The sequence below is a fragment of the Notechis scutatus genome, chromosome 2 (genome assembly GCF_049901735.1).
Source record: "Notechis scutatus isolate UNSWTSFEM ecotype Mainland chromosome 2, rNotScu1.2, whole genome shotgun sequence".
NCBI lineage: Eukaryota > Metazoa > Chordata > Lepidosauria > Squamata > Elapidae > Notechis > Notechis scutatus.
Window position 1 is genome coordinate 169028215 of NC_142010.1, and position 25230 is coordinate 169053444.

Sequence of the window (25230 nt, forward strand, 5' to 3'; positions counted from 1 at the left end):
CTTTCTAACATTTAGAACGAAGCTAAATAAACTCTGAAGTTAGAAAAGCTGACCAGGATCTCCAAATATCCTTAAAGTTCACTTGGGTCATTTTTCTGCTCTGAGCCCAAACTAGTCTCACAGGGTTGTTGTGAGGTTAAAATGGGAGCAGGCGAACAAAACACACTCTTCCAATGATATTCTCAATACTGCTGTCATATGCAAGTAGATTCCCGCACATGACAGCTTTTAAGAGGATAAAGTGCAATCGCATAGCTTAAGAAAGGCAGCCGCATAGTTTAACCAGCTGAGAAAATTTCCACAGCTGTATTTGAGAAATGAAGAAGCGAAACGTGGTCCAAGTGAAGCAAATGAGGAAGGAAAGAAAATAAGACTCCCCTAAGAGCTAAGAAGAGAGATATGGTGTAATGAAGTCTTAGGCAGAAAGAGAAAGAACTCTACGTTGGAGGAAAACAGAAGCGCTATCCCATTTGCTCTCAAGTAAGCTTATTTGGTTTCTTTTTTTCTCTAACAACCTCTCTGGGTTGTTTCAGATCAGTTTATAACAATTAATCATGACTCAGATTTCAGAAACTTCTCTGGGACTCATGTTCAATTGACTTGACATGGACATGTAAACCTTCTATTCAGAATGGAATGAGGGAGAATTTGGTTGGACTGGAGATTCATAACTTGTTAACAAGTTCCAGCACGTGACATAATGGCTTTGAATGTAATAGGAAGTAAAATGGATGCATTTGCCCATCCAAGTACAAGGTTTCAAAACGTAGCTCTTTATGTTTGTGGTGTTAATTTAGAATTGTCTCCTTTTCCCTTCTTGTCTGCCCTTCTAATTGGGACTAGTTCCTCATTATTAACAATGTGGCAAGTAGATCCCGTAGGGTCACTTGATGCCTGAAATAGCTGTAACTAATGACTTTCACTGGACCAGATATATAAGGCATTAATTACGCTCCTTTTGCTTGACTCCTATAGATGCTTAAATCTTTAAAAAAAAAACATGCCCCATAACAACTGGTTTTGAAGAACAGCACCTCATGACATACCAATTTAAGCTATCACACAGTGGGGACAGTTTAAGTTCCTATTTAACAATTTTAAAGCTGTGTTTTCCCTCTTCTTTTCCTGATAAAACTGGAGCTTTTATCATGGGCTTGTGCTACTGTGCTTGCTTGATGAGATGCTGAGACATGAACAGGGAGTGGGATGTGTTCAATTCTACTGGCATTTAGAATGGAATGGAATGGAATCAGTGATGGGATTCAATTTTTTTTACTGTAAAATCTCCATTCCCACCCCACTCCTGGGGGAAGGTTACTGCAATATCCCCATTCCCTCCCCACACCGCTAACCTGCTTTCCAGCTCCGTTCTCCTGTGCAGGGCAACAAAAGAAGACCCAGCCGATCAGCTGGAAACTCAGGAGTATAGATGGGGCGGGGTCAGTCAAAGGTGGTATTTGCCAGTTCTCCGAACTACTCCAAATTTCCGCTATTGGTTCTCCAGAACTGGTCAGAACCTGCTGAATACCACCTCGGAATGGAATGGAATAGAATGGAATGGAATGGAATGGAATGGAATAGAATAGAATAGAATAGAATAGAATAGAATAGAATAGAATAGAATAGAATAGAATAGAATAGAATAGAATAGAATAGAATCCTTTATTGGCCAAGTGTGATTAGACACACAAGGAATTTGCCTTTGCTGCATATGCTCTCACTGTACACAAAGGAAAAAATATATTCATCAAGAATCATAAAATACAACAGTTAGTGGTAGTCATGGGTTACTAATAAGCAATCAAATCATACCAGGAAACAAATAAAACAATATAAATTGTAAAGATACAAGCAACATGGTTATAGTAATTTGAGGCTGCTATGGACATGCCCCTTTCCCTTCAATTGCCTGGAGTTTGAGCCCGGGCTGCCAGAGAGACTAGACACATGTATAAGTATGTGCATGGATTTGGTTTGCTTTGACTTGTTTTGCTGGGGCAGTTGGTCTTTGGACAAAAGAAGACACTATCAATGACTTTGGTCCATTGGCAAACCCCATCTCAGTCTGTCTTCTCTCCCCACTTCAGTTTTGTCATTTTCTCCCCCAGCTTTCCTGTACCTTCTGCTCTGTGGTTGGACGTAGGTATATCAAAAAAAACAACAACCCACAGTTCCATTGCTCAGCAGATCTGGCTAAGGTAGGAAGGAGAGAGGAAGTGAGCTTCTTGTAACAACCAGCCTCAGTTGAGCAAGACATGAAGAACGGCGGTGGTGGGGTGTTATTGCTTAACACATAACTACATCATTGGAGAAGGAAACAATGAAATGAGACAGGAGGTTGGTGGGGGAGGAGGAGGAGGAACTGCCAAGAGGGATTTTGAGATGAAAGAGGCAGTCATGGGACTGGGGATCTATAGGCAGAAACAGATCACAGAATAACCGAGTGGGCAGGGACCTTGGAGGTCTTCTAGTCCAACCCCGTGCTTGAGCAGGAAACCTACCTGTGGGATTCTCTCAAAGAATTCCTCTTTTCTGCATTATAACCCTCTGCCCTCTGCCTAGTCTGCCTAGGCTTTGCAGTGATGAGCAAAAATAATAATAATAATACTAAAACCTACATCCGGCAATTGTAGCTTCCTTGGCTTGAAAGGTGAATCCAGAGAAGCCATGGCAGGAAGAAAAAAGTGCACTGACCTTCCAAGAACAAGAGCTTGAAAGGACGTTGCTTACTAGCCATGGCCTTCCCGAGTGGCAGCACATCTTGCACCTTGGCAGAGGAACATGTCCGGGTCAGGATAATGGCATCGCCGATATTACCATTTTGGTTGGAGCTGCTTGTCAAGAAGCTGCCTGTCTTTCTCCATGCTGGGCCGGTCTAAGGCCAGTTGGTTGATGCAAGAAGAAGTTCACTTTCCCCCATACCCACATCTAACACAAACACACATAATGGAAGAAAAGCATGCTACAGGGGAGGGAGGGAGGCAGCAGACAATCTCATCTTGAAGAAAAATGAAAGAAAGAGGATCTGTTGCCGCAGAGCTATAGGGTTTCTTTTTTCATTGTTGAACATCTGGCAGATTCCTTTGTTTGCCTGAGTAAAAATACAATAAAGGATAAATGAAAAATAAAGTTCCTTGGCCCCCATCTGTCCCCCATGCCTGCAACTACATCAAGCACTTGGGATCAAGCACACTGCTATATTTCAGAAATCAGGCTCTTGGGCAAACTGGAAGATGACTCAAAGCCTCCTTCCCAGGGATTTGCCTACACTTATCGCTCCCTACCCCATTGCTGACTTTGTTACCGTGAGGCAGAATAGGGCTATGGTGGCAATACAATTCAAACAGGTGTACTGTTTTGCTGAGTCAAAGCCTGGGGCAATGCATGTTATTGTTGTGAGGAAGAGCCCTAAGTCTTGTAAATTTCTGTTCATCAACTGTATAGAGCAGGGATCCCCAACCTTTTCGGCGCGGCCCGGTTCCGACATCAGCTGGGCGCCTGCCCGGTACCAGCGTCAACTGGGCGCCGCCATCTTTTATGACGAAAAGGCGCTTCGGTGGCGTCACGGAGCGCTGTTTCATCATAAAAGATGGCGGCGCTAGCAGCTTCTGGTGAGCTTTTTCGGGTGAAATGGCTTTCTACCCGGAAAAGCTCACCCGAAGCGCCGCCGCCATCTTTTATGAAAACAGCGCTTCCGGTGAGCTTTCCCGAAAAGCTCACCAGAAGCGCTTTTTACCAAAAAAAGATGGCGGCGCCCAGCAACCAGCGGCCCGGTAAGGCTTGTTCCGCGTTCGGTACCGGTCCGCGGACCGGCGGTTGGGGACCCCTGGTATAGAGTGTAGGAAGTTAGCACCCAACCCTCTCCTAGAAGCATCCTAGGAAATATTTAAAAGGCAGAATATTTCCCCTAAAAAGAGTAGAAACTCAAGAGCAGAAACACCTCAAAAGCAGAAGCTCACCCCCACCTTTGTTAATGGGTGGGCCATTAAGGCCTGGGCCAGAATACTTTACATAACAAAGATCTCCAGGTAAAGCTATAGCAATTGCCCAAAGCCCTTTTCAGTGCATCATCATCATCCAGCAAGACTCAACCAAGCCTGGAACTCAGGACAGCCTACAGAGTTGCCCTTGCATGGCTCCATGGGAGTCTGACAACCAGTCAGAATACAAGCTCCAATTCAAATCCCAACAAAGGTTATAAAACCCAGGCACTCTCAGCATGTCACCCCTTCTTGATCTCTTCCATCACCTTGAAGCATGTGATCATCCTTTCTTTTCACTCTGGAGCTCCATGTAGTCCTGTCCACCATTAAACCTTCCAAACAGCCTCCGTGTTTCCAGTGTCTTTTTCCCCACTTGGAACTGAACCCAGAAGGATAATTCTTCCAACAAGAGAAATAATAAACCTGAAATAAAATAAGTGGAAAAGGAAGTTCAGAAATTGTAACATCCATATTCTCCATGCGGTCATTATCAGTTTACTAAGCAAACATCTCAATTTCTATTTACTAACTTACTAATATTTGTCTGACCTTGTAGTAACAAGTACTAGTCTATACCTCATTTAATCTGACATGGCTCACTTTATATTTCAGATTCAAGCAAAGCCTGACTCATAACTGAAGATTTCAATCTGAATGCAAAAGGAAAATATCTTGGTGTTTTGCATCTAAAATACAGACTAATATGAATTGGAAACTCATGGGTACAATAGTGCCAACTTTGACTATTAAGCTAATAGGCAGTTCTCTGTTCTTTGTATATAGTATGTATTATATTGCTTTTTATTATCAATCTTCTAATTTTGGGAAATAATGGTTAATAATGCTTCCTTTGCATGTCATGTCATGCCATTCTTGTGACGTGTCCATTTTCAACCATAGCAGTTCTTTTGACCAATGTAGCACTGACCAAAATTCCATATGCAAAATATATTGCCATTGTTATTATTGTTATTCCTTTTCCTGGGCTTGTAAGAGTAAAAACAAAAATAGACCTCCCTAATCAAGCAGGTAGAAATGCAACTCCAGGGATAAACATTAATCCCTTTCAGAAGCTATTTTAACTCTACCTCCCTCCCTCCCTCTCTCTCTCTCTCTCTCCTCTCTCCCTCTCTCTCTCTCTCTCTCTCTCTCTCTCTCTCTCTTACACAAGAGAGACCAAGACCGAGAAAGAGAGAGAGACAGATCATATTCAAACTTCAATACTCTATTACAGGAGTGTCAAACTTGTGTTGTCACAGCGTTGTCACATGATGTATCACAACTTTTTCCCCCTTCACTAAACCAGGCATGGGCATGGCCAGCGCATGATGCATCTAGCCCACAGGCCACAAGCTTGACACCCATGATCTATTAGAACAAGTTATACATCATTTCCATCAGTGTTTTAACTAGCATGAAAAGTTTTTATGGATCATGAAAGGAAATTCTCAACTGCAAAGAGTCACTTTCTATGTGAGAAAGATAACGCAACTGGGAGGGAGTAGATGGGCTTGAATTTAGTGAACATTTTTTGTGAATGACCTTGATAGCTTTTTAAATGCCTGGTTATTTTAAAAGTCATTTGTATTCAGTTTCACAGATCTTCTCAGAAGTCCCCAAAATCACCTCACCAGGAAAAACCAGTGAGTTTGCAATGTGAATGCCACCAGTGAGTTTGCAATGTGAACTCTCCGACCTGGTGTGCACTGAAGCCATATATATCCTCATTTTCTTTAGGCTGCTCGTTAAGGTGGACTCTGTATGAAGGAAAGTGCTACTACTTTTCTACGCTGCAAAAAACATGGGTTGAGAGCCAAAAAGAATGTGCCCGGTTAAATTCTCATCTTGCCATTATCAGTAACAAAGCAGAACTGGTGAGTAGATAGAGTGGATATTAAAGAAAAAAATAGTATTTTGGGACAAACATTGAAAACTCATTATATTTCCATAATGTCTAACTGTCCCCCTCCCAATTTACCTTTAAATGGAAATTAGGGCATAGTTGCAGCTGTCCTGTTGCTCATGCCTATTCGACTCTACTTCAGTTTAAGAAAATTTAGCCAGACAGAACTACTTTGGCAACAGCTAGCAAAGTATTCGATTCAGGTCTGAAGCATTTTTTAAAAATATTATTTTTTTCTCTGAAGTATAGGTAGTCCTCAGCTTACGACCATAAATTGAGCCCAAAATTCTGTTGCTAAGTGAAACATTTGTTTAAGTGAGTTTTGCCCATTTTATGACTTTCCTTGCCCTAGTTGTTAAGTGAATCACTGCAGTTGGTAAGTTAGTAACCCGGTTGTTAAGTGAATCTGGCTTTCCTATTGGCTTTGCTTGTCAGAAGGTCGCAAAAGGGGATCACATGACTTCAGGATACTGCAACCGTCATAAATATGAGTCAGTTGCCAAGCTGAATTTTGATCATGTGACCATGGAGATGCTGCAATGGTTTTAAGTGTGAAAAATGGTCATAAATCACTTTCTTTAGGGATGTAACTTTAAAGCATCACGAAATGAACTATTGTAAGTCGAGGACTACCTATACCTTTTTTTTTTTTTTTCACTTTTTAAATTTCAACAGTGTTTCCTCATTTTTCCAGTCACCTGGAAATATTACCTCAGGTGACCAGAAAAATAATGAAATGATGGACCACTGGGCTTATTTTAAAGAAGAAAGCCCTGTGAAAAGTAAGTAGTTCAGGAAACGAAAAATAGTAATTTTAAAACACACATACATATTTGGGGTAGATTTAGAACCAGTAACATTCCAGATATTAAGCAACTGCATAGCTACCCCAACTATTATGAAATTAGTTTTAAAAGTTGTTCTAGATATTAGAGACCATGGCAACTATTCCCTTCAGGTGAGAGGGTATTTTCACCTCTGAAAAATAACAAAGTAACAAGCAAAATCTTTTTGAAGTGTTGTTGAGGTGTTTTTTTAATTACTATTTTCCTCCTTGGGTTGAGGAAAAGTAGTGGTATAACCAGTGTTAAAACATTCTAAAAGTAGAACAGGACAAATTTGGAAGCCCATTCTCTTCAGCTACTGAGAGGAAATGACTTTCACAATTATTGTGTATATGGGAGAGATCTTGAAATTAAAATGCTTTTAATTCTCTTTTAATTTTCTTTCCTTGAAGAATATGCACTTGATTGGCCCAATTTCAGAGAGCTTAGAATTGAAATTATATTGAAACCTACAAGGAATGCCTTGTATTTATTTGAAACAGAAGTTTTTATATAGATGGAGATAAACTTGATACTGAAAAAGGTACTGATAACCCAGTTCCAAAGCTTCTCCCCCCACTCCCAGTCACATAACTGCATTTTGTTCATTCAACAGCCAGCCCACATTTATGGCTGTTTACAGCATCCCACAGTCACGTGACTGTGATTTACAATGTTTTTGCCAGAAACCAGCATTTTCTTCTAGTTTATGTCAAAAAATGTCCCATAGCCAGAGGTGGATTTGCTTAACAACTAGCAATCATTTTAGTTCACTTAGCAATCATGTTGTTTGCTTTATAATTGCCATATTGTCTTAATAACAACTGTAAAGAAGATCACAAAACCAGGCAAAATCATGTGATAACCCACTTGCTGACCATCACAACTTACAATCATAATTGGGGGCTCGATTAATGTTGTAGATCGAAGACTATCTGTAATGCATACGGTATCATTTTTGTTGATCCGTGGTTTATGTTGATGCAATTTATATGCCACTTATACAAATAATGTAGGTTTACACAAGTTCATAACAGAATTTGGTGTCACTGTATTTCATCACATTTTGTTCCTGTGTATCCTATCCAGGCATTCCTGAATAGCAAAACACAAATTACAGATTACTTCATTGGCCTGAGAAATTCCAATGGACAGTGGAAGTGGATTGATAACACAAAGTTTGACCCTGGCTTGTAAGTTTTATTAGACTTTTGATCATTATTGTTTACACAGCATAGGAATAGGCCATGTTTGGACAGCTGACTGAATCTGGAAGCAAGCATGGATGTATTCCTTGATGGGCCTTCAAGAAAAACATGTAAAATTTTCAGAACTCCAGACTCTGATCTTGTTTGTGGTTACACCCATTACTGTGTCCACTGCAGCTTTTGGCATTTTCTTTAAAGAAGTGAGGTTCCTGTTGTCTGCTCCTAACAAAGAATTGAGGGGAAGTCAGCTCTTGCTGCCTATGGCTAATAATATTGATCTATTCTGGATTGTTGTGTAAAAAATAATATTAAGAAAACAAAAATATTATTGTATATACTTACAGATAAGCACACCTGTGGATGAGTCAATCCTTGAATTGATAGATGTTCGGGTATGAGAAAGTGTGATAATCATTCCATGGGGTGTGCTGGTCTATTGGAAAAAAAACCTAAATGGAGAAGAAACCCACACAAAAAAAACATACTAAGCTAAAAAAAAAAAAAGAGCGCGGGTTACTTAGATTTAAAATGACATATGGCAAATATTCAGGCATTAATTCACCCATCATTAGAAGGTGAAATGTATACACTATTCTGATGGTGTTTCGGGTAACTTGATTGCAGGAAATACGACTTCAGCAACAGAATGGTCAATGTCTGGAATATTCTACCTGACTCTGTGGTTTCTTCCCCAAACCCCAAAAATTTTAACCTTAGACTGTCTACTACGGTATTGACCTCACCCCTTTCCTAAGAGGTCTGTAGGGGGCGTGCATAAGCGCACCAACGTGCCTACCGTCCCTGTCCTATTGATTCTTTTTTATTTTTCTTATATGTATCCATTCCATGTATTCATAACTATGTTTATACTTATACCTATTATCTTGTAAGTGATTGACAAATAAAATAAATAAAAAATAAAATAAATCTTCTTGCAACTACTAATGTCCAGTATATATAAGTGCAAACATCTATGAGTGCAATTCCCAGAAGAGGTTTGAGCTCTCTATAATAACCTCTGGCTATTTGTGTCTGAAAAGTCCTAATAAGGATAAAACTGGTCACATGATTCCTGATGGGTTGCATGACTGAATTGTGTGAGCTGAAAAACATATCCTCCACCTCTAATATGAGTCAGGCCACCAAGCATATTCACAAAACCTAGTTATCTTGATGGGTTGTGTGTATCTTTTTATTACCTTAAGTTTCAAACTTCTGTGATAAAGAATTTCTATGAAATCTTGCCAGTTGTTCATTTCCATGTATATTTATTTCATTCTTATTCTGCAGCTCCCATATAAAAATGAAGTTTCTGTTCTACAGCTGACATTCTGCATGATTACTGCTCTGCTCCATTTCCTGTAAATAAAGTTCTGACTTTTTTCAATTTCCCTACATAGATTTAATATTCAAGATAAAACAAACGACTGTTCTACAATTGGATTAAATTCCACCATCTCGAGATCTTGCTCTGAATTAAACCGCTTCATTTGTGAGGAGACGGTATAAAAACTCTTTGGGCAGTGGAAATTCACAGCAAGACAGAATCGGAATTCTATCGTCAGTTCATAAACTCTGGCCCTGATAAGAATCTACCGAAATGCAATTAAAAATTTTGGAGTAAGTCCTCCTTTCCAACTTATTTCAAGTTACATGGAACTCTACCTTTAGACCTAATTCCTCCTTGAATGAATATATCAACCTGTATTATATTGCTGCTTTAAAAATAAAGGTTTTCCAGAGGAACTGTGGTTGTCATTTCAAATCAGAAAAATAAATGCCAATGACCATCAGACATTGGAAAACTGAACTATTGTGCTTTACTCTGCTATACTTAGAGCAAAATATGTACATATATTCATTTCAAGCTCTTTTTGTGTAAAAGCATCCTCCTGTCTTCTGTAGAAGACAATTTAACATTTTAAAGGTGATGTATTTGTATGGTCTGTGAACATTCTGAGTTGTGTATGTTGGGTTGCTTTATGTCAACCAGTTGGGTGCTGGTTCACATAAATCAATACAAAATTAGGGCTCTCCACACCAGGCCAACAGATAAAAATAAACTATGGGTTGTTGTTTTTTGCCTCACAGCAGAAGTAAGCAGGATAGTTACTTGCATAAACCAATGGGTCCATTTCTCATATATGCGTTTGCCTTTTATGATTATACTTTACATGTTTTATATATACAAAAATAATTTGTTTCCTATTTGGTCTTTTAAAAATTAACTTCCCCCTCCTAGAATATGCTGATGCATATTAGATGAACTATTTTGGTCTCCTTGTATTGGACCTGTGGAAAAGGGCCTTTATCTGTCTCTATCATTTATTTCCACTAACAAAGGTATGACAAGGTGAATTTAATCACTGGGAGAAACACTTGGCTGATTCAGTTTGTTAACTCATTTAGTCCATTGATCCAGTGGTAGTTGCCATCAAGAGCATGAAGAAAATTGACATTGTTTCCACTCCACATACTATCACAAGACTGGGGAGGCCTGCAGCAGCAGCTTCTGAATTGCAGGAAAGATCCTGTATGGAAATTCTCATTGATTGATTTAGCTACATTATTAACCTGGTGACTTCCCTTCCAAAGGACAGAAATAAAATGGAGAATTCACAAATGGAAGAAGATTGGGGGGGAAACACAAATTTGTTGGTCCGTCCTAACAGAAAGAATTTCTTTGTAAGACAAGAAAAACAACTGAGGTGTTTTGGTTGGATAATGCAAAACAGATCTCTTTATCAGAGAAAATCATATATGGGATGCAATCTAACAGAGATGCCTTAATCACAGTATAAAAATGAACTATATATTGCATCATGGGAATGGCATGCATATTATTTAGCAAGCCCAAGTAAAGTTCCACTTGATGTGATATTTCACAATGGCCTTTAATAGTAATAGGAATGAGCTTTCCCAATAGACTAGTATGAGGATCTGCTATATAGGTAATCAGGATTAACAAAGAAATATTAAATTTCTAATGCCTTCGAGTATAGTTATAATGGATAGTTTGGACTACTGAAGATTTATTGATGTTTTCTTCAAGTGCAGCAGCTGTCTTTGAGAGTAGATGCAGATAGCTACTGGATTGCCTAAAGTAGATATCCCCACATTGTTTCCTGTATGTGCATTTATAAATTAATTATTATAACCTCTTCCATGTCCTCAAAACTAACATTTAGAGGAAATTACATTTTTTACAACTAGTTGAGAACTGTTTACTACTCTGAAACAACAATGAGTGACTTCACAGCAGAATTAGTTCCTGAATTTGATGTGGCAATGAAACGACAGTATCCATTTACCAAGAACACAATTTCCTTCCTCTTAGGACAAAACATTTTGATTCATGTGTTTGGCTAAATACACGATACAATTTTGTAAACCCTGGCTTTTGACTCAGGAAACCATAATTAAAGAAGTCCCAGTTTGGTATGACATAGGGGTCCTGTGACAGTTCACAGCCACCTTGTACTATTTTCAGGAACAGGAAAAAGAACTTGTTCTTTAAAGCAGGGGTCCCCAACCACCGGGCCGCGGACCGGTACCGGGCCGTGGAGCACTCTGTACCGGGCCGCAAAGAAAAAATAATAATAAAAAATGGCGGCTTTCTTCGCCTTCGGTGAATGCTGCTGGGATCAGGGATCAAGGACACAAATGAAAGAGGGGGAGGGAGGAAGCAACCAAAGCCTGTCCTGCTCTCCGGCTTCAGTTTCCTCCTGCCTCGTTCCTCTCTCAGTCGCTCTCTCGCTCCTCCACCAGCCCAGGAAGAAACTGCTTCAAAGAAGCCGGGGGGGGGTGGCTTTTCCTGTCGCCGCAGCTCCTCCGAAGCGCCCGTTCACTCCCACCCTGCCCACCTGCGCGCGGTTCAATCCAGTGCTCCGTTCTGCCTGCCTGCCTGCCTGCCTTCATTTCTGGTTGATTCGGAGCAGCTTCGGCTGATAAAAAGAGGCGAATAGTTATTATTCTCAGCCGAAGCTGCTCCCAAACAACCAGAAACCAAGGCAGGCAGGCAGGCAGGCAGAACAGAGCACTGGATTGAACCGCGCGCGGGCGGGCGGGGTGGATGTGAACGGGCGCTTCGGAGGAGGTGCGGCGACAGGAAAAGCCACACACACCCCGGCTTCTTTGAAGCAGTTTCTTCCTGGGCTGGATGTTAGAGGTCCATCGTAGCTCTGAATGATCCCTAAACAAGGACTACAGGAGCTTCCTAGGGAAAACACACTGACTAAATGCTCCTCATTCAATTCCTGTTTTCACCAAACAGAGATAAGAGAAACATCTGCATGAAATTTTGTAGCTACACAGCTGGGCAAGACCTAGAACTAGAGAGACTGCAGTCAGGTGTCTTTAATGCTAGTTGTAGGGTAAACATAAAGTTTTGGGAATGGAAAATAGAATCCCCCCCCCCCCCCCTCCTTGAAAAAGTGTTTCTGCTTGAAACTGGTCCCTGGTACAAAAAAGGTTGGGGACCACTGCTTTAAAGGATCCTGAAACAGCCACCAAAAGGGACAATTAAGCAAATATGTTAACATGAGCCGGATTTGGTCTCTCAAGATCTCATTCTGCTATTGGGAAAGAAAGAGGGAGAACATAGTCATATATGAGTCTTGTATCTTTTTTCAGATTACCTTCTAGATTCCTACTGATTAATATCTCACTTCTTCATGATTTTCTATTCACACCAGAGGTGGTATTCAGCATGTTCTGACCAGTTCTGGAGAACCAGAAGCAGAAATTTTGAATAGTTTGGAGAACCGGCAAATACCACTTCTGAATGGAGCTTTTACAGTATCCTTCCCCTGCTACGCCCACCAAGCCACGCCCACAGAACCGGTAGTAAAAAAAAATTGAATCCCACCACTGATTCACACAATTGTACAAAGATTTCTATATAGGCAAAAAGGCCTTGATGCAAAATCTTTGCAGCTCGGGAACTATTTCCATTCTCCCCTTACAGTATAAAATGCCGTGATGATCTTGATTCAGTAGCAAATATAGTAGTAGTAAATGAAGAAGTGAGGTCACGAAAGGATATAACTATTTTATTAATCAATAAGATTTGCTGTTTACTCAGTCTTCACTCCTAGGCAGTCCTGCAAAGGTTTCTTTCAATCAATTAACTATAGGTCTTCTCACAAATCCAGTTGTATTCATCATAACACGATACTGGACTCACAACTCCTGCCCTGATAGCAGCACATTCTTTATCCATTGTTGCTTTTATTGGAAAGCTGTAAACAACAGAACAATTTTTAAAAATCTGAATTTGGTTCAACAAATCTAGTAACGTAAAGCATGTGTCTGACCCAAAATAAAAAATATTAATGTTACAATTCAAGTTAGTTAGTTGATATATTTCCGGAAACTATATTGGAAAGAGGTTATCAAGGATTTTATAACCAGATTAAGAGTTACTTACCCCAAAAGACCAGATAAAGTTAAGAAAAGTAGTAAGTAACTAAGAATTTAAAAGAGATTTCAAATATTCCTTCCCTATAATATTATCATTAGAAAAACTTGGTTACTTATATGGTTACCATTAACTTTTGATAGTTTGGGAAGGAACATGGGGATGAAGAAATAAGCTAAAGTGTGTATGTTTCACTAGCAAAAATATGATATACATGAAGAAACCAAAACTGGAGATTAACTTTCATAAAGGGCAAAATGGCAAAAAAACTGAATAGAAATCTAACCTTAATAAAGGATCGTTTTTGTGGTATCACTTTTTTTGCTTTTTTTTTTTTTTTTTTTACTATTTCTAATTTTATTCTTTGTTCTGGCTTATTAAATGCAAAAAGAAAATAAAGCTCTGATTAAAATTAAATTGGCAATTAATCCTAATTAATTAAAATATTGTATCCAGAATACAGAATTAACTCCTTCAGCCTGTCGGAGCTAGGACAAACTGAATTCTTGAGCTCTTCTTGATTTTTTTTCTAGGAGAAGTTCAGTAAGAAATTATTTGGAGTTAAATGAACTGGCAAACCATTATAGGATCAAAAGGAGAAAAGTTCCTGTAGAACTTCAACTCATCTGAAACCACAGTGATCAACATTTCAATTCATTCTGGGCCAATAATGTTAATTAAATAATAACTGGATTTGGCTGCCTCAAAAGTTCACCATATGATAATGCCCCTTTATAATGAAAATGAATTGTTCTCCTCTACACACACAAAAATAAAGCCAAGAAGGAAGTACACACTCCACAAGTTGTCTCTGGGCAAGTAGATGTTGCTTAGCTTTCAAAGAATTGAATCAGAGTCTTCTCATCGCACACTACTTCATGTGTAAGTCAGTGTTCATTTAATAGTCATCCTCCTCAACTTTATGGATGTGTTAAGAGTTCCAGAATTAAACTCCCTTCTAAAACTGATACTAAAAATTGGCTATAGTCAAATCCTAATTTTAAATATAAATGTGTTGGATCCGCTCATTGAAAAGCATAAAATGGTACGTAAAAAAATCATAAATCTTAATAGATATATTTTAACAAAAGGCCCATAGAAAGTGAACAACTGCTGCAGCAGTACTTCATTCGTGTTTTGTGTACACAATTCTATGCCAGTGCTCCTTCAGAATTGTGAATGAACAGAGTTCCAAATTCTCAGTAATAGTGTGCAAACTAAATGTAGACCTTTAAAAAATAGTAATGTGTTAGAGAATGTATTAGGGACTGGACTGGAGACATGGAAAGTATTGGATTCAACCAGTAAATATTCTGTGAGCTACAGATGGTCCATATTATCATTTAAGAAAGGAAAAAAGTAAATATATAAACCTTTGAGAAAATATATATATAAGTAGCTAGTTGCAGTGTTTTCATGTAGATTTAAAAAGGAAATTGCACATCTATGAAAGGAAGCAGAACATACAAAATTATTGCATATGGGGAAAATAGATCCCTCCCTAAAACAGAGAAGTAGCAAAAAATGAAACATACAGGTTCATGTTGTGCTCTTTGTGATCAGTCCATTCCCATTTTTTTGTTGATTCTGAATAGGTGAGTCCAATGAAATAATTAGCCATTGCTGTTTTGTTAATAACAAATTCCTGGTGAGAAAAATAAAATAAATATGGAAAATCAAAGGTTCTTATCAGGGGCCATGAAAATCACAAGCAGCAGTTTGGACCCTAAAACATGTTTTGCTTTGGAAAAGAAAAAGAAGACTATATCAATCTCCAAAGCAGACAGCTTTGTTTTGGTATTCAGATTCACTTCAAGGTGATTTTGAAGATGAACCATTTGATCCGGGAAGCTAAAATATTGCTGATGTTACTTATGCTAATCAATTTGCAAACTTTTCTCCTTTCAGAGTTCACTGCAAAATAAAAGAATGCCTGGGTCCCTTCCAAATTATAAGGACATTTTAAAAGTAATTTAAACATACCAACTATATTTAAAGATGCTAAGAAGTTCTTGCTTAGCACAGAAAGTTATAATCCATAGTTGTTTCTCTTGGATCTAAAATAGTATGTTCATACTTCATATTTCATCCTCCTCTATTTTAAAGTGCACCTTGAGTGGTTAACATTGTGTGACATTCACTCTCCAATTCAACAGTTCCCATCAAACATAAAACAGTACCCTTCAAAAGCAGAGTTTCCTTATAAGTAAAAACTATCTTTACTGGAGAACCCAATGACATATATGCATTCCTCAGGATACACTTGCTCTCATTCCTCTCACCCATAGTCCTCACTGCAAAGTTTATATTTCTTTCAAGCACTTGATAACTCTTGATTGTTTTGAAATGTAAGGTAGGTCTGTAGGTATCCAAAATGTAAGGTAGGTCTGCTTCGCACATTAACCTGGACATTGCTGTATTTCATATTCCATCATACAATCCCACTATGATAAATGATCTTCCTCTGGAATTATACCTGTTTTGTCAGAGGATTGTGATTGCCTCACTCATTCAAGGGATGGTCTAAAGATCCTGACATGATTCTTTTCCCAGGTTAAAGGGATATAAGAGCATAAACCTTTCAAGGATGAAGTTGATTTCCTCCCAGGTGACCATTAACTTACCAGTTCTTTTGTGTCATTGATGATCACAAGCTTTGATTTCCATTCTTCGCAATCAAATTGGCTGATCAGCCATGTAGCTTTCTCTTCAGAAAATAAGTAATCATGCTCTCTGAATCGTTCCCACCTTGGTTGCTTCAGAGGAATTCTGGCTATAGCAAAGGATGCAAGGAATAAATTATTTTGAAAGTGATAATAATAGTTGCAGCTTCAGGGGTTCCAGAAAGATCAAGCATATAAAATCTAAGTAGGGCAATCTTTGTCCCATCCAAAATTTATCAATGGAATTTGATTATTTTCTGGTATCAACACAAGCATTTTTGTCTTATTTACAAGGTATATTACTATTTCTTGAGAAGGTCTTTTTTATAGTGACTGTGAGTCTGTTTTTCTGTTGCACATTGAAGGAAGATGCTGCTCTAATTGCTGAATTCCCAGTCTGGTTCTCCATTATTCAGTAGCTTCCCTGTTACTTCTGCTTCTTGATTTGATTCTTCCTTTCCTCCAGCATGACATTCAGTGAATGCAAAAAGAGACATGAACTGTACCCATTGGCCTTCCTTCCAATTAAATATGTATCCTGCAGATTAAGAGGTTGTTTTAACTTCAGGTAGAGCTAATGCAACCAGAGCTTAGGTGCCAAAATCTGCATGATCACAAGATAACAGAAAAAAGTTTTCTGCAACATTTTTCTTGTTGATTGGTAGCCATTCAGATTTTTGTAGCACAAGAGGCTTGTTCAGATCCCCACTGAAATATCTGGAACCCAGAACTGTCAAAGTGTTCAGGTTTAGTTTCTACTGAAATGTCACTAACCCAAAACAGGTCAATAGAATTTCCAGAATTCAATGTTTTTGTGCAGGTTTATCACATTGTGGCTTTAGTGCAGTTGGCTTATTCTGAATTCAGACACCTGCCTTTTAGGACATAATCTCAGGGCTAAAGTCGCAATTAAAAATATTTAACAGAGCCACAACTGTACTGTAACTAAAACAGCATTTCCTTTTCTTTAGTTTACTGTAATATTGTAAGGAACACTACAAAACCTTGACTATGCATTAATGAATATCAACAATGTATTCATTTTCAGAACAATTGGCTATTCACTGTTTGCCTAATCAGAGGGTCATATTCCTTGCAGGAAATTCCATGGGAATCAAACTTAGAGATAATTTTATAAATCTTTTAAGTGATGATTTTATATACTTGAAAACAAAACATCATGACTTATGTTGTTTAAAGATCTGCTCAAGGTCTGTTCTCATGTAAGGTGTAAGTGTTACAGACATAGGAATTTTTGCATAAAGAGATGGGAACTGCACAATCCTGATCTCAGAGCTTCTAAACTTTGCTGCCTCGGGTGTTTTAGCAGGTTCCCTCTGTAGACAACACCTATATGGTATCAGTAATGTAAGACGTACTACTACATATCTTGGAGAAATAATCTTTCCTCTTAGATATGGGCTACCATATTTCAGTGAGATAGCTCATTAGAAATGCTAATAATGAAGCTAAACTTAAAAGATTTTGGACACATAATGTAGGGAAAAAAATAGAAGACAATTGTTGTCAGAAGACAAAGTGGCTAAATCCTATCATTGATGATACAAACCAGAGAGTACAAGAACTTAGCAGACCAGTGGCTGGCAGAAAATCTTGGACATAATGGCTTGGAAATGACTGAGTAACTGAATAATCATTCATATACATGACCAATATAGAGCTCTCTCTCTCTCTCTCTCTCTCTCTCTCTCTCTCTCTCTCTCTCTCTGTGTGTGTGTGTGTGTGTGTGTGTGTGTGTGTGTGTGTGTCTTCCCTAGATTTTTTGGAGCCCATATATTGCATGGCAATCCTATCTGGGTCAGTGTCCAAAAGATGCTTTTCAAAAGGCAACTGGACTTTCTTGGGGGTTTTTTTCCCTTGAAAACGTTTAGCTTCTCATACAAGAAGCTTTTTCAGTTCTCAAGAAGTGAAGAAGCTTCTTGGATGAGAAGTGAAATGTTTTCAAGAAAAAAAAAACCCAAGAAATTCCAGTTGCCTTTTGAAAAGCAACATTGGGACAATCATGACCTGGATGATAGAGAAACTCCAGAGACATATCTGAGTCAGTATGAAAAACGCCACTGAAAAACATTAAGTAGTAATAAAATGTAGCTAATATTAAGTCTCGTGTATTTATTGCCCAGAGGGAACTTTTTGTCCTGAGATACAGATATGATAATTTAATAAAAATGTGACTGGAAATAAAACTGATTGGGGATTTTTAATATCTCACACAAGATGATTTCAGTTAATTGTCTTCTCCACTCTGTTATAAAAGAAACTTCTCGATTTATTTTGTGTAACCTAGTGGACAATCAGAAACATGAGCTATTTTCCTCTATTCAAAGTTTCACTAGCGGAGTTACCACTTTCCCCATTCCCTTTCCAATCATCCCCAACTGATTATCAGGTATGGAGAGAAAAATAATCATTTCACTTTCTACCTGTAGTAGGATGCAAGGGAGAGAGGGAAGGAATCTGCTCAGGAAAAAGGAGCCACACTGGAAACAAAAAAATAGCATCCGTCATTTACATCCTAAATGTAAATTGAATTCACATCATCAATACTCAGTGGTACCCAAAATTAAAAAAAAGGAATTCTAAGTCGTATATGCATCCTTCCTCAGCAAAACTAGTCTTCTTTTGACAAAACTAGTCTTCTTAATTTATTTTGTATTATCATTATGATACCAAGAAAAAATAAGCAAAAAAGGAGGGAGGGGAAACAATGTAAGCAATATAATATAGGCAGATGACTACCAGATCTCAACTAACTTGACAAATCTAAAATATCATAATGCTAATATACTGTAAAACACCATTAACAACTTAGAGTATTCTAAGACATTTCATAGTTGAACATACAGTATTCTGTTGAACGGTAAAATTATTTGGTTGGTACAATTGAAATCAGTAAGAGGAAACAGAAAACCTGTATATGTTACATTAAAATAATGTACAGTAAATAACATGTAGGTCAGAGGTGGTATTCAGTAGGTTCTGACCAGTTCTAGAGAACTGGTAGCGGAAATTTTGAGTAGTTCGGAGGACCGGCAAATACCACTTCTAAACTGGAGATTTTACAGTATCCTTCCCCTGCCACGCCCACCAAGCCATGCCCACAGAACCGGTAGTAAAAAAATTTTGAATCCCACCACTGATGTAGGTTATATATTCAATTATACAGACTGGAACCCACATTTGTAATGTGGTATGATTGCATGTAATCCAGAAATGGTTTTCAAGTAGATTGAAGTGTATATCAAATCTACAGTATTTTTTAGTTATGAATTTGCAATGAATTAATTTCCAGTATTGTTGAGGTTTACAACATTACCACCTCATATGTATCCAAATTGTTTGTTGCATTTCTAACATTTTGAGAGTTATTTTTACTGAAATTTCCATGACATCAGTAGAAATCACTTTCTGATTTTCTAATTCCTAGGCAAAAGCTTTTCCCAGGAGGCAACCAACCAGAATTCTGTGCCAGAATTGGGTTTTGTGGCTGTCTATTTGGTGTTGTCACTGGGCAGTGTAACTCGTCTTCCTGGCTTTATAAGAACCGATTATTCCCCTCTAGATGCTGTAGGCGCAGTTCATGAACAATAAAGCAGAAGACTATCTATGACACGCAATGGGTTGCACTTTATATTTTAGGCCCATTCCCTGTGATCATGGAGTCACAGCTGAGGTTTCTAATACAGCCCCATGCTCTCTATAAAGAGTTCAAGGCCATATTCCCTTCACCTATGTAAAGTCACATCTAGCATCTTAGCATGAAGCAGGATCTACATATTCCTCAGTGTGCATGACAGGAAGAGATGAGACTTTTCATAACAGACACCTCTCATTTCTCAGCCAATCCCCTTAGTGCACAGTGAGGCAAAGTAATAATAAGCACACACTGTACCTCAATTGGATCAACACTTCAGTGTTGGGGTGGACGTAAAGGTCAGGACCTGCTGCTTGTAGAATTTTGACACTTCCTCCATGCATTAAGTGATACAAGGAGGGCACCATCCTTCTGCTGGTTGAAGATGATGTGTAAGAGCATCTGGAACTCAGGGGCAATTAAATGGAAAGAGTTGCTGGAATTCATGCTGTATGGCTGGTCATCTAAAGCAGAGCTGTCAAACTCATGGCCCATGGGTTGCATGCATCACGTGCTGGACATGCCCACACCTGGTTTAGTGAGGGGGGAAAAGTCCAGACATGTCACATGACACTGCCGTGACAATGCGAGTTTGACACTCCTGATCTAAAGCCATCAGCTGAATGTCAAACATCTTTTGAACCAACTTACTACTCATGGAATCACAACTGGTTCCGCTACTGAATAAGCAGATGAGAAGCACTTTGCCTCTGGTTATCAATACAGGTTGGCTGGTGCTGCAAAATGTTGGAGACACCTGGATGAGATTTACTTAATTCTACTTAATCCCCTTCCATTCAATGGGGAAAATTCTTTTATGTTGAAAACTCCTCTTCTTTGATGGAGAAAAGGGAGTTCCAACTTCAAGAAGTTTCCCCACTGAATGCCACATAATACGTTTTTTTCTCAACAGAAATCGAAGTACATTTATCCCCCATTCAGTTATTTTCAAGTCTCAGAAATCTCTGGATTTTCATGTAGAATTACCTGAAGAATTTTCTGTAGAGGTAGAAGTGATGTTCCCCTTGGGAAAGATCTGTGGAACTAAAAAGAAGAATATTTTTAAATAACAGCTGATAAAAAATTTTTCAATACTTCTGCTAAAATAAAGTAGGGAGTAAAAACAATTGTTTTGTCATTGTTATTCATTGTCAGTTGTGGGAGCTGAATCAGGTTCAAAGGAAAGATAAAAGTCAAGTCCTTAGTTTAAATCTCAACTTTTCCCTAGGGAAAATTCTGTCTCTCCATATCAGTCTATCTATTAATCTGCCTCTTGTTTTCAATGGTATAATAAAGTATACTATAAAAAAGCACTATGTGGAATGACAGCCACATATAAAATACTTCTTTGAAAAACCAAAAACAATAACAGCTGCAAAACAATAAGGGTTATTTATATCTTTATGTATTGAGGCATAGTAAAACATGGAAACTCAAAACATTTCAATAATAATAATTTAATCAACCTTATATGCTACCCAACTCTCACGACAATCAAAGATACTATAATAAAATCAATAAGCATAAAAAATAAAGTTAAAAGAAGATATAATGTATGTACTGTACATTATGGCTTTACATATGTGTGTGTGTGTGTGTGTGTGTTTGTTTGTTTGTATGTATGAATGTATACACACACACACACTGTAATATATATCCATATTTCAAAACCCCAAAGCCCTGCCAGTATATATGCAAGACAGGAAGAATTGAGAAAAGAGACAATGACAAGATTATCAAAAACTAAACAAAAACAACCACTTAAAATTTGCCCAATACTCACAAAAAACAAAAAATAGAGATGTCCCTGTGAGCTTGACTAGTAAAAGGATGATTCCAGGAGCTACTTGCTGCCAATTCATTCTGGTTGATCTGAAAGAATGCAATAGTAATTAAATGACACCCCATGTTTTTGCAGGAAAATTTTCTACAGTTAGAATTTATCAATCAATAGACATGACAAATTGAATGACAAATAAATAGATGTATTCCCCCCACCCCCATTATTTTTGTATGTTGTTTTAGAATAGATGGTTTTATTGCTGGCTGACTGCTTTATTAAAGATTTATTTTATTCTTTTTGCATACCTCTCAGAGTGTCATTGTGAGATCATGCAAGAAAAAGAGAGATTAATTTATACTTCTTTTGAAATAGTCTTTGCCGATGTTGAAGTTTCCACATATGTAAAATCCAACACATCCAGACAATCCTAGGTTCAGAGACTCAATTCATGTATAAAAGTGGATTAGAGACCACAATATTAAAGAGGCAGCATCTCTTTTACAATGTATGGACAATCTATCTATGTTATTAAAAAAATCCAGAATTGCCGAGCTAGTTAATCACATCATGTTGCTTTTCTGATTTGGGATTAATGCTTTATTGCTGTCTGTGTGGCAAATTCTAGTTAAAATAGATACTGATTTAATATTAATTATTAATAATTTATATAGACCCAGAAATTTTGAATGACGGGGTTTGACCATCTTCTTTTCTGCTTAGCCAGAAAAGAAGTATAAAGACAGATGGAAGGAAGCTTCTACTACCCTGTTTCTCCAACAATATGGCCTCCCCCAATAGGAAGTCCCAGCATGTTTTATAGGCATGAAATGAAATTAAGCCCCTCCCCTCAAATTAAGGCCTATATTAAAACATGCGAAATGGGGGGGAATGGTGGGGGGGCTTGCTGTTAGGAAGTACTTTTGTTGCACACCCGGATATGGTGCTGCCTGCATTGACCCCGATACGAAGTGCCCCACCAACGCTGAGGTCAACATCCAAGCTGTCGCCGCCCGCCCGCCTGAAGATGCAAGGGGGGGGAAGTCACCCCCCAAAAGACGGCCTAGCCATTTTTTCGGGGCTCAAAAAAAAATAAGACCCAGCCTTATTATATGAGAAATACGGTACCAAGTTCTTCTCAGGGAAAGATATAATCTACTGTAGTTTATTTTTATTTTAAAATTACTATAAAATGAAAAGATATCCTTGATCAAACTCAGCTCTTTGAGGAAGTCTGCATCTATGTAGTTTTCTCGGCAACAGAATGGAAATGTTGTGAGATTTGTCTCTTTCTGGTATGACACCGCCTTCCTGATCCAGGATTCCCCAATAATCACCAATCTTATGCAATACCTTTATTAGAAGAGCCTATCCCATGCCCCCCAAAAAGAACAGAAAATGTTTACAGGGCTAGCAAATTGCCCACTTTTGTGTGGCATTTCTAATTCCCAACCAATTTACTTCTCCATACCACTCTAGGCTAGCCATGTACAAGTAAGAGTGGATTTTATGTGGAAAGACCAAAGCTCCATTCACTTCTGAGACTCAAAACAAATTCCTCAGGCTTAAATCTTTCAGCAGCGTGTATGTAATTTTATTATTTATTACATCTATATTATGGACGAGAGTCCTAATTTTTTTTAAAAAAAAAGTAGTTCTTTGTTTCTAATATCTACTCCAAGGCTTGAACTAAAGTGAAAGCATCAAGCATTTCAGAGTTGAAATTCAGCCCCAAAAAGAAAACCAAACCAAAACAGATCTCTGAAACAAATTTAACCCTTATCTTGAAGCATTTGCAGATCGTGTAACATTATTGGGTTTCTAAATTAGCAGCCTGTTATTTGATGGAGTGTATAAAAACACATTGAATTTTAGAAAAGAAAAAAAACAAGAAGAAATGGAAATTTTACTTATCAGGACGATTCTGTAGAGTTGAGAAAGTGCTCCAATATAATTCTTCAGCAGATGATAAGTGACTGTCTGAACATTTTTCGTCCCCTTTAGATTTATGCACTCTCACTCTTGCTAAGCAACTGTTAAACCCTAAGAAATTATGCCACTTCTCCCTTTGTGTCAAGATGTTGGTGATAGACATGCATGCCACTGTCTCAATTATGAGATACTTCCTTTTTCCTAAGCCTTCCTCCCGAGCACTAGTTTGTCAGCAAGACTTAGATTTATGTACAGTCTGGTATAAAATGCTGGCTTGGATATTTTTGGACTAAAGCTATGAAAACACTTTTAGACAGTTTATTAGACATTCTCCAACCGACACTCCCAAATTTGTTGTCAGACCACACAACTTTAGCCTTAGAGCACTAGGTTGTAGAAGTCCTGAGCATACGTAAATATCCGGAAACCACAATATGTTTTAGGTTGAGACCTGCACTAATCCTTTGAATGGCATTCCAGTGGCTATGTACGAAAGCTAAAACTAAAAATAGATTTGGGATTACATTACATTTTATTCATTAAATTGAAATGAAATCAGAATTAGAGTTCATACAATTTCCATGTAGTCATAAATTACAATTTATCAGCAATTGTTGGATAAGATCTGAAGGACACACCTTAGACTTTGGGGGGTATCACGTAGCTCCTAAGGCTGGATTCATTGCCCTTGACTAATTCTATAATCTTGGAAGTAACTGTCAGTGGACTCAGTGCAGCTTACTTTCTGGGTAAAAATGTCCTATAAGAAAAACTAATTCATACAAATCAGAAATGGCAAATCTGAGGAGAGGGTTATTGTGGTTTCTGGGTGTTGTAGGACATCTGAAAAGCTGTAATTTTTTTAAAAAATCCAGTTTTAGTCCAGAGTTGGATAATTTAAATATCTCCCTGTTGCCCTTTTACAGTTTCCTCATCTCCCACTACCTGAGCAAGACATAATCTATTTTCACCACCAGCCAGCCACAATCCTGAAATCAACCCATATATATGTATACCGTGTTTCTCATATAATAAGGCCGGGTCTTTTTTTTTTTTTGAGCCCCGAGAAAACAGCTAGGACGTCTTTTCAGGGGTGAATTAATTTCTTTCTCCTCCCCGCGCACCCTCGCCTAGGGTGCCCCGCCGGTGGCTATGCCTCGCCACCAGCCACTCCGAATGGCCAATCATGGTGAAGCACGGAGGGCTCCCTTACCCCCACCAAGCGCTGAAGACCCAGGTCAGCGGGTGGGTGGGGATGTCTGTCGGCAGCATTTCAGCTGCTTCTCAGGCCTCCGTAGCTTCCACGGTTCCCATAGGTGCTGGCGCCTCTCTCGCCAGCGCCGTCTCCAACAACAGCATCTGAGTCGCTCCCGCTTTTCCCCCGTCCCCGTAACAACAGTAAAAAAAATTTTTTGAGGTACCTGGGAGCGCCCTGCACTGCGTTTTGGTTTAATCCCGAGTGGCTGGGTGGGTGTGAAAAGAGCCAAGCGAGCGTCTCTGGTGCTCCAGCCTCGGGCTTTGCAAGTTTGCAAAAGTCCCGGTGCGCAGCCCGTTCCTGCATTCCAAGAGCCCAGGCCGAGCTGCAGCTGTCCCTCCCTCACTAGCGCCGTCTCCAATAACAGCGGCAGCAGCGGCAGGAACCGTGGAAGTTACGGAGGCTGAAACGCTTCCATGGTTCCCGCTGTTGCTGCCGCTGTTGTTGGAGATGTATCATTTTGTAGATATAATAAAAAATACATTTTTATTTATTCATTATGTTCTAAAAACATAATGAATCTACATATTTCATTACCATGTTTTATTATCTAACCATTGATAGAATAGATCCCAAATTTTATAAAATTGTTTATCAACTTGTTCTCT

The 25230-nt window shown here is 38.5% G+C and overlaps 2 protein-coding genes across 5 annotated transcripts; one reads left to right on the top strand and one right to left on the bottom strand.

Moving 5' to 3' along the window:
- The first annotated feature begins 233 nt into the window (after window positions 1-233).
- LOC113428097 (C-type lectin domain family 5 member A-like) lies at window positions 234-9664 on the top strand. Of its 3 annotated transcripts, none has more exons than XM_026690661.2 (6): window positions 234-480; window positions 4596-4765; window positions 5576-5626; window positions 5721-5857; window positions 7800-7903; window positions 9319-9664. In XM_026690661.2, exons 2-6 carry the CDS (start codon window positions 4687-4689, stop codon window positions 9425-9427), a joined length of 480 nt encoding a protein of 159 aa, XP_026546446.1. In that variant the 5' UTR covers window positions 234-480; window positions 4596-4686; the 3' UTR covers window positions 9428-9664. The 3 variants fall into 3 exon arrangements, with proteins under 3 accessions (XP_026546446.1, XP_087813465.1, XP_087813464.1); XM_087957339.1 differs by having other exon boundaries at window positions 271-480; window positions 9209-9664; XM_087957338.1 differs by having other exon boundaries at window positions 273-480; window positions 4596-4705.
- Window positions 9665-12948: 3284 nt separating this feature from the next.
- LOC113428096 (C-type lectin domain family 5 member A-like) lies at window positions 12949-24981 on the bottom strand. 2 transcript variants are annotated; one of them, XM_087957341.1, is made up of 7 exons: window positions 24789-24981; window positions 21439-21527; window positions 20643-20699; window positions 18445-18501; window positions 15962-16110; window positions 14873-14982; window positions 12949-13158 (listed from the first exon to the last, which is right to left on the bottom strand). In XM_087957341.1, exons 1-7 carry the CDS (start codon window positions 24926-24928, stop codon window positions 13044-13046), a joined length of 717 nt encoding a protein of 238 aa, XP_087813467.1. In that variant the 5' UTR covers window positions 24929-24981; the 3' UTR covers window positions 12949-13043. The 2 variants fall into 2 exon arrangements, with proteins under 2 accessions (XP_087813467.1, XP_087813466.1); XM_087957340.1 differs by lacking the exon at window positions 24789-24981 and adding an exon at window positions 23346-23532.
- Between the last annotated feature and the right edge of the window lie 249 nt (window positions 24982-25230).